Consider the following 10,625-nt stretch of genomic DNA (forward strand, 5'->3'; position numbering starts at 1 on the left):
GGTACCAGGCGTAGCTGCCTGCATGAGTGAGAGAAGTCCTGACCTGAGAAGCTCCCATTCCAACAAAAAGCCTTTGTGAGCACAGAAGCACCCAGTCGCTGACCTGAGAGCATCTTGCCTCTGCCAAGGATGACACTTTGGACGGCTCACAAGCCCAGATGTCTGCCGGAGACTTCACTTCTTGGCCAGAGTCTCTGCTGAGGCTTGGAGGAGCCCAGGAGGAGCTGGGCCACCTCTTACTCGGCCTTGCTGCTGCTGCTTAGTCACTTCAGTCGTATCCAACTCTGTGCGACCCTGTGGACTGCAGCCTGCCAGGCTCCTCTGTCCATGGGATTCTCTAGGCAAGAGTACTAGAGTGGGTTGCCATGCCCTCCTCCAGGGGATCTTCCTGACCCAGGGATCGAACCCAGGTCTCCTGCATTGCAGGCAGAGTCTTTACTGCTGAGCCACCAGGGAAGATTCTGACTCTGCCTTAGCAGCCTTTAATCATGGCCCTGGCACGTGACACAGGCACAGCTGGTTCACAGCAGAACACCCACAGCTGAGCCCCTGCTGACCTGTCCTTCCAGCAGCAAACCCACAGAGCTGAGGCAGAGAAGTGGGGGGAGGCAGTCCTTCTGGAAAAAGGGGATCCCACTACACAGGACCCACAGCCTCCTGAGGTTGTATCCAGCAGAAATTGTTCGCTATGTTTTTATCTGTGTGTTCCCATCTAGCTTTCATCAGTTCTGAAAGAGGCCCATGACCCTAAGAAGGCCAGAGCTGGAGCCACTCTGACCAGTGCCGCCTCGTTCTGCTTCGCCATGACTTCCTACAGCTATCGCCAGTCGTCGTCCACCTCGTCCTTCGGGGGTATGGGCGGCGGCTCCGTGCGCTTCGGGTCGGGAGGCGCCTTCCGCGCGCCCAGCATCCATGGGGGCTCAGGTGGCCGCGGCGTGTCGGTGTCCTCCGCCCGCTTCGTGTCCTCGTCCTCCGGGGGCTACGGCGGCGGCTATGCGGGCGCCCTGGCCACCTCCGACGGGCTGCTGGCGGGCAACGAGAAGCTCACCATGCAGAACCTCAACGACCGCCTGGCCTCCTACCTGGAGAAGGTGCGCGCCCTGGAGGAGGCCAACGGCGACCTGGAGATGAAGATCCGCGACTGGTACCAAAAGCAGGGGCCCGGGCCCGCCCGCGACTACAGCCACTACTTCAAGACCATCGAGGACCTGCGGGACCAGATTCTCGGTGCCACCATTGAGAACTCCAAGATAGTCCTGCAGATCGACAATGCCCGTCTGGCTGCAGATGACTTCCGTACCAAGTTTGAGACGGAGCAAGCTTTGCGCATGAGCGTGGAGGCCGACATCAATGGCCTGCGCCGGGTGCTGGATGAGCTGACCCTGGCTAGGACTGACCTGGAGATGCAGATTGAAGGCCTGAAGGAGGAGCTGGCCTACCTGAAGAAGAACCACGAGGAGGAAATCAGTGTGCTGAAGGGCCAGGTGGGTGGCCAGGTCAGTGTGGAGGTCGATTCTGCTCCAGGCATCGACCTAGCCAAGATCCTGAGTGACATGAGAAGCCAATATGAGGTCATGGCTGAGAAGAACCGGAAGGATGCTGAGGCCTGGTTCACCAGCCAGACCGAGGAGCTGAACAGGGAGGTCGCTGGCCACACGGAGCAGCTGCAGATCAGCAAGACGGAGGTCACTGACCTGCGGCGCACCCTCCAGGGTCTGGAGATTGAGCTGCAGTCTCAGCTCAGCATGAAAGCCGCCCTGGAAGGCACGCTGGCGGAAACGGAGGCTCGCTTTGGAGCCCAGCTGGCGCAGATCCAGGCACTGATCAGTGGTATCGAAGCCCAGCTGAGTGACGTGCGAGCTGACACGGAGCGGCAGAACCAGGAGTACCAACACCTCATGGACATCAAGACCCGGCTGGAGCAGGAGATTGCCACCTACCGAAACCTGCTGGAGGGCCAGGACGCCTACTACAACGACCTGTCCCTCGCGAAGGCCCTCTGAGTCCGGCGGCCTCCTGGCCTTCCTGCTCTGCTGCAGAAGGAATTCCCCTGGGTAGAGGCATGGGAGGGGAGGGACCCTTACCCTTGCCTCTCCCCCTGACCTGCCAATAAAACTTTATGGGCCAAGGGAAAAACAAAAAAAAAAAAAAAAACAAAAAAAAAACAAAAAAAAAAAACAAAAAAAAAAAAGAAGGCCAGAGCTGGAGTCTAGGCCACAGAGGACTCCAGGACTCCCCCGCCTGGCACAGGCTGCAAGTACATGTTATAAGTGGAGTGGAGTAGGGGTATGGCAGTTGGAAGGAAGAGATGTCAGCTTCTGTGGATAAGACTGATCTCTCAAATCTCCCAAAATCTAAGAGACAAAGTGCATTGCATAAGTTTGAAATTATATAATTTGGAAACTCAAAAATTGGGTCATTCTGGACACATTGATAATATGGTTGGCAGGATACCTACATCAGGTCTTCCACTGAAAACAACTGAAAACCTGGACAAAATGCAAAAATAATTTTCTAAAATGTATTAAAAAATTAGTCAAAAAAGCAAGAACTTCTCAAGTCAAAACATTTAGATCATATGGAAATCCAGAAAGACAAGCTAAGATCCAAGTATATGAAAAATCATACCCATGTTTTCTAAGATTTTAATAGCTTTAGCTTTTAGATTTTGACCTTTGATGCCTTTGAGTTCATTCTTATATATGGTGTGAGGTAAGGTTCCACCTTCATTTGTTCACATATGGATATCCAGTAGCACCAGCATCATTGTTGAAGACTAACTTTTCCCTATTGAATTCATTTAGCACCTTTGTCTAAAATGGATTGATTATAAATTTAAGAGATTATTTCTGGATTCTCAATTCTATTCCATTGATCTGTAAAGTCTGGCCTTATGCCAGTACCACATTGTCTTGCTTATTGTAACTTTATAGTAAGTTTTTTTTTTTTTTCAAACTTTAAGCATTTATTTTATATTGGGGTATAGCTGATTAACAATGTGGTGGTAGTTTCAGGTGAACAGTGAAGGGACTCAGCCATACATATATATGTATCCATTCTCCCTCAAACCATCCTCCTCTCATCCGGGCTGGTTATACTAACTTTTGAGGTAGAAAAGCACATGTCTTCTGATTTTGTTCTTTTTCAAGATTACTTTGATTATTCTGGGTCCCTTGTATTCCTGTATGAATTTTAGGATCAATTTCTTGTCAATCTCTTCAAAGAAATAAGCTGGAATTTTGATAGGGAGTTTTAGAACTGTAGGTCAGTTTGGGGAGAGTTGCCAACTTAATGAAACAGTCTTCCAATCAATGAATGTGGATGTCCTTCCATTTATTTAGGCCATCTTTCATTTCTTTCAACAATGTTTTATAGGTTTCAGTATAAAATTCTTATACTTTTGTTAAATTATTCCTTTGTATTTTATTCTTTTGATACTACTGTAAATGGATATTTTAAAAAAGACTTCACATAGGGATGTTCAAGTGTTTCCAACTACAACTGATTTTTGTTTATTGATTTTGTATTTTGCTGAACTTATTTACTAGTTCTAACATTTTTTTGTGGATTCATTAGGATTATTCACATGAAAGATCATACCATCTGCAAATAGAAAATCTTACTTATCTCGCCAAATTGCCAGGGTATAGCTTCCAGCACAATGTTGAAGAAAAGTGGCAGGAGCAGACTTGCTTGTCTTGGTTTTGATTTCCAAGGGAACAGCCTCAGTCTTTCACCACTAAGTATGATGTTGGGTGCATGTGTGCTAAGTCACTTCAGTCATGGCCAACTCTGTGCAACCCTATGGACTGTTAGCCTGCCAAGTTCCTCTGTCCATGGGATTCTCCAGGCTAGAATACTGGAGTGGATTGCTATACCCTTCTCCACAGGATCCTCCCAACCCAGGGATTGAACTCGCATCTCTTAAGTCTCCTGCATTGGCAGACAGGTTCTTTACCTCTAGTGCCACTTGGGAAGCCCCAAGTATGATGCTAACTATGGAATTTTTATGGATGCTATTTAGAAGGACGAGGAAGTGCCCTTTTACTCCCAATTTGATGATTGTTTTTATTAAAGAGGTATTGACTGCTCGCTTCAGCAGCACATATACTAAAACTGGAACGATACAGAGAAGATTAACATGGCCCCTATGCAAGGATGACACGCAAACTCGTGAAGCGTTCCATATTTTTAATGAGTATACTGCCCAAAGCAATCTATAGATTCAATGCAATCCCTATCAAGCTACCAACGGTATTCTTCACAGAACTAGAACAAATAATTTCATAATTTGTATGGAAATACCAAAAACCTCTAATAGCCAAAGCAATCTTGAGAAAGAAGAACGGAACTGGAGGAATCAACCTGCCTGACTTCAGGCTCTACTACAAAGCCACAGTCAACAAGACAGTATGGTACTGGCACAAAGACAGAAATATAAATCAATGGAACAGAATAGAAAGCCCAGAGATAAATCCACGAACCTATGGACACCTTATCTTCAACAAAGGAGGCAAGAATATAAAATGGAAAAAAGACAACCTCTTTAACAAGTGGTGCTGAAAAACTGGTCAACCACTTGTAAAAGAATGAAACTGGAACACTTTCTAACACCATACACAAAAATAAACTCAAAATGGATTAAAGATCTAAATGTAAGACCAGAAACTATAAAACTCCTAGAGGAGAACATAGACAGAACACTCTCTGACATAAATCACAACAAGATCCTCTATGACCCACCTCCCAGAATATTGGAAATAAAAGCAAAATTAAACAAATGGGACATAATGAAACTTAAAAGCTTTTGCACAACAAAGGAAACTATACGCAAGGTGAAAAGACAGCCTTCAGAATGGGAGAAAATAATAGCAAATGAAAAAACAGACAAAGGATAAATCTCAAAAATATACAAGCAACACCTGCAGCTCAATGCCAGAAAAATAAATGACCCAATCAAAAAATGGGCCAAAGTTCTAAACAGACATTTCTCCAGAGAAGACATACAGATGGCTAACAAACACATGAAAAGATGCTCAACATCACTCATTAACAGAGAAATGCAAATCAAAACCTCAGTGAGGTACCATTACACGCCAGTCAGAACGGCTGCTATCCAAAAGTCTACAAGCAATAAATGCTGGAGAGGGTGTGGAGAAAAGGGAACCCTCTTACACTGTTGGTGGGAATGCAAACTAGTACAGTCACTATGGAGAACAGTGTGGAAATTCCTTAAAAAACTGGAAATAGAACTGCCATATGACCCAGCAATCCCACTCCTGGGCATACACACCGAGGAAACCAGATCTGAAAGAGACACATGCACCCCAATGTTCATCGCAGCACTGTTTATAATAGCCAGGACTTGGAAGCAACCTAGATGCCCATCAACAGACGAATGGATATGGAGGCTATGGTACATATACACAATGGAATATTACTCAGCCATTAAGAAGAACACATTTGAATCAATTCTAATGAGATGGATAAAACTGGAGCCCATTATACAGAGTAAAGTAAGCCAGAAAGATAAAGACCAATACAGTATACTAAAGCATATATATGGAATTTAGAAAGATGGTAATGATAACCCTATATGCAAGATGGAAAAAGAGACATAGATGTATAGAACAGACTTTTGGACTCTATGGGAGAAGGCGAGGGTGGGATGATCTGAGAGAACAGCATCGAAACATGTATACTATCAAGTGTGAAACAGATCACCAGTCCAGGTTGGATGCATGAGACAAGTGCTTGGGGCTGGTGCATGGGATGACCCAGAGGGATGGGATGGGGAGTGAAGTGGGAGGGGGGTCAGGATGGGGAACACATGTAAATGTATTCATTTCAATGATTCATGTCAATGTATGGCAAAAACCACTACAATATTGTAAAGTAATTAGCCTCCAACTAATAAAAATAAATGGAAAAAATAAAAGATATTAAGCATAAAAAAATAAAGAGGTATTGAATTCTGTCAAGTGCTTTCTCTGCATTGATTCAGATGACCATGGGTTTTGTCCTTTATAGTAATATGCTGTATTGCATTAATTGTTTTGGTTTGTTAAACTAGCCCTGCACTCCTTGAATAAACCCTTTTTAATTATGATATATAGTCCTTTTAAAAGATATTTATTTATTTATCTATTTGCTCCAGGTCTTAGTTGCAGCAAACAGGGTTTGTTTTGTTTTGTTTTTTCAGTTAAGACATGCAGAATCTTTAGCTGTGGCATGTGGGATCTAGTTCCCTGACCACAGAAGGAGCCGCCTGCATTGGGAGCACTCAGTCTTTGCCATCAGACCACAAGTGAAGTCCCCTATAGTCCTTTTTATATATTGCTAAATTCAGCTTCCAAGTATTCTATTGAGCAATTTGTGTCCATGTAGTAATAAGACTTTTTGGTCTACGGTTTTATTTTCTTGTGATGTTTTTATCTGGTTTTGGAATCAGAGTAATATTGCCCTCATAGAGTAAGTTAGAAAGTGTTTCTGACTATTCTGTTTTTTGGAAGAATAGGTGAAGGATTTTTTTTAATGGCCCACCCTGGATTCTTATTTCACTCTAGTAGCTAATTTTATCTGTTTTGCCAAATCCAGAGCTCTCTGGAGCCCAAGTAGATGAATGCTGGCCTTGAGAGATGGTCCAAATGACAGGAATCTTTAAATATTTGGTTCAACTTACCAGTAAAGATATCTGAACCTAGACTTTACTTTGAGAGCAATATTTTGATTACTATTTGATTTTTTCTCTTGTCATAGGTCTGCTCAGCTGTTCTGTTTCTTCTTGAGTCAGTTTCAGCAGTTTGTGTCTTTCTAGGAACTTCATCTGAATTATCTAATTTGTTGCACTCAACTGTTCATAATATTTTTGTAATTATTTTTATTTCTATAAGGTCAACTCCAGAATTTCCACTGAATTCATTTTATAACTTCTTTTTATTGATATTTTATTTTTTATGAGACATTGTCATCATAGCCTCTTTCATCTTTTAAACATGGTTTTCTTTAGCTCTTTGACCCTGATGCTGGGAAAGATTGAAGGCAGAAGGAGAAGGGGATGACAGAGGATGAGATGGTTGGATGGCATCACCGACTCAATGGCCATGAGTTTGAGCAAGCTCTGGGAGCTGGTGATGGACAGGGAAGCCTGTTGTGCTGCAGTTCACGGGGTTGCAAAGAGTTAGACAGTACTGAGTGACTGAACTGAATGGAAAATATGGCACAAATGAACTTATCTACAAAACAGATTCACAGACGTAGAGAACAGACTGGTGGTTGCCAAGGGCAGGGGTGGGAGAGGGATAGACTGTGAGTTTAGGGTTAGCAGATGCAAACTATTACATATAGAATGGAGAAAAAACAAGGTCCTACTGTATAGCACTGGGAACTACATTCAATATTCTGTGATAAACCATGATGGAAAAGAATATTAAAAATAATGTATACATGTGTATAACTGAATCACTTTGCTTTACAGCAGAAATTAACATAACATTGTAAATCAACTATACTTCAATAGAAAAATTAAAATGCAAATCTTTCTTCAAAACATGTGAATGAACTAAACAATCAAATCTAAAGGCAGAGATTTTCAGGTTAAAGAAAACATGGTCCAAATGTACACTGTCTATAGGAGATGCTTCCTCAACAAGTTAAACAAAGAATTACCACATGATCCAGCAATTCCACCCCAGGTACGTACTCAAGCAAATTGAAAATTTATGTCCACACAAAAATTTTTACACAAACGTTCACATGTTTGGTTTCATAACAACCAAATAGCAGAAACAGCTCAAATAACCATCAAGTGATGAACAGATAAACAAATGTGGTATATCCATTTAATGAAATAATATTCAGCCACAAAAAGGAATGAAATATTTTAAAAAAGGAATGAAATATTGATACATGCTTCAAAATGAATGAATTTTGAAAATATGCTGAGCAAAATAAGCCAGATAGATAGAGCCACAGATTGTATGATTCCATGTATATGAAACACCCAGAACAGGCAGATCCACTGAGACAGTAAACAGATCAGTTGCTGCCAGGGATTTGGGGGAAGTGTGAGGATGGGGAGTTACTATTTAAATGGGTACAGGATTTCTTTTGGAAGAGATAAATATGTTCTGAAATCAGACAGTAGCTATGGCTTTACAACACTGTGAATGTACTGTAAGCTACTGAGTTGTACTCCTTAAATGGTAACTTTCAGGGGACTTCCTTGGCAGGTCAAGGAAGTTAAAACTCCACACTCCCAATGAAGGGGACACGGGTTCAATCCCTGGTCAGGGAAATAAGATCCCACATGCCACATCCCTGGTCAGGGAAATAAGATCCCACATGCCACATAGTATCTCCAAATAAATAAATATAAAGTGATAACTTTCATGTCATGTGAATTTTACCTCAATAAAAAGGAATATTTGACCTTGCTTGGTGAAAAAAACCCTCAGAATGGGAGAAAATAATAGCAAATGAAACAACTGACAAAGAATTAATCTTCAAACTATATAAGCAGCTTATGCTGCTTAATACCAGAAAAACAAACCACCCAATCAAAAAGTGGGCAGAAAACCTAAACAGACTTTCTCCAACGAAGACATAGAGGTGGCTAATAAACACATGAAAAGATGTTCAACATTGCTCATTATTTGTTTAGTCGCTAAGTCATGTCTGACTCTTGCCACCCCATGGACTGTAGACCACCAAGCTCCTCTGTCCATGGGATTTTCCAGGCAAGAATACTGAAGTGGACTGCCATTTCCTTCTTCATGCTCATTATTAGAGAAATGCAAATCAAAACTACAAGCAGGTATCATCTCATACCAGTCAGAATGGCCATGATCAAAAAGTCTACAAACAAATACTGGAGAGGATGTGGAGAAAAGGGAACCCTCTTACACTGTTGGTGGGAATGCAAATTGATACAACCATTATGGAGAACAGTATGGAAGATTCTTTAAATAACCAGGAATAAAATTACAGTACGACCGAGCAATCCCACTCCTGGGCAAATATCCTTAGGAAACCATAATTGAAAAAGACACGTGTACCCCAGTGTTCATTGCAGCACCATTTACAATAGCTAAGACAAAGAAGCAACCTAAATGTCTGTTGACAAATGAAAGGATACGGAAGCTGTGGTATGTGTACACAATGGAATATTACTCAGCTTAAAGGAATGCATTTGAGTCAGTTCTAACGAGGTGGATGAACCTAGAACCTATTACACAGAGTGAAGTAAGTCAGAAAGAGAAAGACAAATATCATATATTAATGCATATATATGAAATCTAGGAAGATAGTACTGACAATCCTATGTGCAGGGCAGCAAAGTTAACACAGACATAAAGAACAAACTTTTGGACACTGCAGGAAGGAGAGGGTGGGCTGATTTGACAGAATAACACTGAAACATACACATTACCACATGTTAAATAGATAGCCAGTGGGAGTTTTCTATATGACACAGGGAACCCAAAGCCAGTGCTCAGTTACAGCCTAAAGGGATGGGTGGGGAGAGAGATGGGAGGAGGGATCAAGAAGGAGGGGACACATGTATCTGTCAGTTCAGTTCAGTCACTCAGTCGTGCCTGACTCTTTGTGACCCTATGGACTGCAGCACGCCAGGTTTCCCTGTCCTTCACCAATTCCCGGAGCTTGCTCAAACTCATGTCTATCGAGTCGGCGATGCCATCCAACCATCTCATCCTCTGTCGTCCCCTTCTCCTCTTGCCTTCAACCTTTCCCAGCATTAGGGTATACCTATGTATACCTGTATATCTGTAAACACGTGTATACCTATGGCTGATTCATGTTGATGTATGGCACCACAATATTGTAAAGCAATTATGCTCCAATTTTTTATTCTGTTTTTAATTTATTTTTATTAGTTGGAGGTAATTACTTTACAATATTGTAGGGGTTCTTGCCATACATTGACATGACTCAGCCATGGATTTACATGTGTTATCTATCCTGAATCCCCCTTCCACCTCCCTCCCCACCCCATCCCTCCGGGTCATCTCAGTGCACCAGCCCCGAGCACTTGTCTCATGCATCCAACCTGGACTGGTGATCTGTTTCACACTTGATAGTATACATGTTTCGATGCTGTTCTCTCAGATCATCCCACCCTCGCCTTCTCCCATAGAGTCCAAAAGTCTGTTCTATACATCTGCGTCTCTTTTTCTGTCTTGCATATAAGGTTATCATTACCATCTTTCTAAATTCCATATATATGCTTTAGTATACTGTATTGGTCTTTATCTTTCTGGCTTACTTTACTCTGTATAATGGGCTCCAGTTTTATCCATCTCATTAGAATTGATTCAAATGTGTTCTTCTTAATGGCTGAGTAATATTCCATTGTGTATATGTACCATAGCCTCCATATCCATTCGTCTGTTGATGGGCATCTAGGTTGCTTCCAAGTCCTGGCTATTATAAACAGTGCTGCGATGAACATTGGGGTGCATGTGTCTCTTTCAGATCTGGTTTCCTCGGTGTGTATGCCCAGGAGTGGGATTGCTGGGTCATATGGCAGTTCTATTTCCAGTTTTTTAAGGAATTTCCACACTGTTCTCCATAGTGACTGTACTAGTTTGCATTCCCACCAACAG

At 42.4% G+C, this 10,625-nt stretch overlaps 1 protein-coding gene and 1 non-coding gene across 2 annotated transcripts; both read left to right on the top strand.

Moving 5' to 3' along the window:
• Positions 1-772: 772 nt before the first annotated feature.
• LOC136158052 (keratin, type I cytoskeletal 19) lies at positions 773-2,127 on the top strand. Its single transcript, XM_065919828.1, has one exon. It carries the CDS (start codon positions 804-806, stop codon positions 2,001-2,003), a length of 1,200 nt encoding a protein of 399 aa, XP_065775900.1. The 5' UTR covers positions 773-803; the 3' UTR covers positions 2,004-2,127.
• A 1,959-nt stretch (positions 2,128-4,086) lies between these two features.
• LOC136162087 (U6 spliceosomal RNA) lies at positions 4,087-4,193 on the top strand. The gene has a single exon (XR_010661937.1). It is a non-coding gene; the product is annotated as a U6 spliceosomal RNA (small nuclear RNA).
• Positions 4,194-10,625: the final 6,432 nt, after the last annotated feature.

This window comes from Muntiacus reevesi, chromosome 2 (assembly GCF_963930625.1).
Source record: "Muntiacus reevesi chromosome 2, mMunRee1.1, whole genome shotgun sequence".
Classification (NCBI taxonomy): Eukaryota; Metazoa; Chordata; class Mammalia; order Artiodactyla; family Cervidae; genus Muntiacus; species Muntiacus reevesi.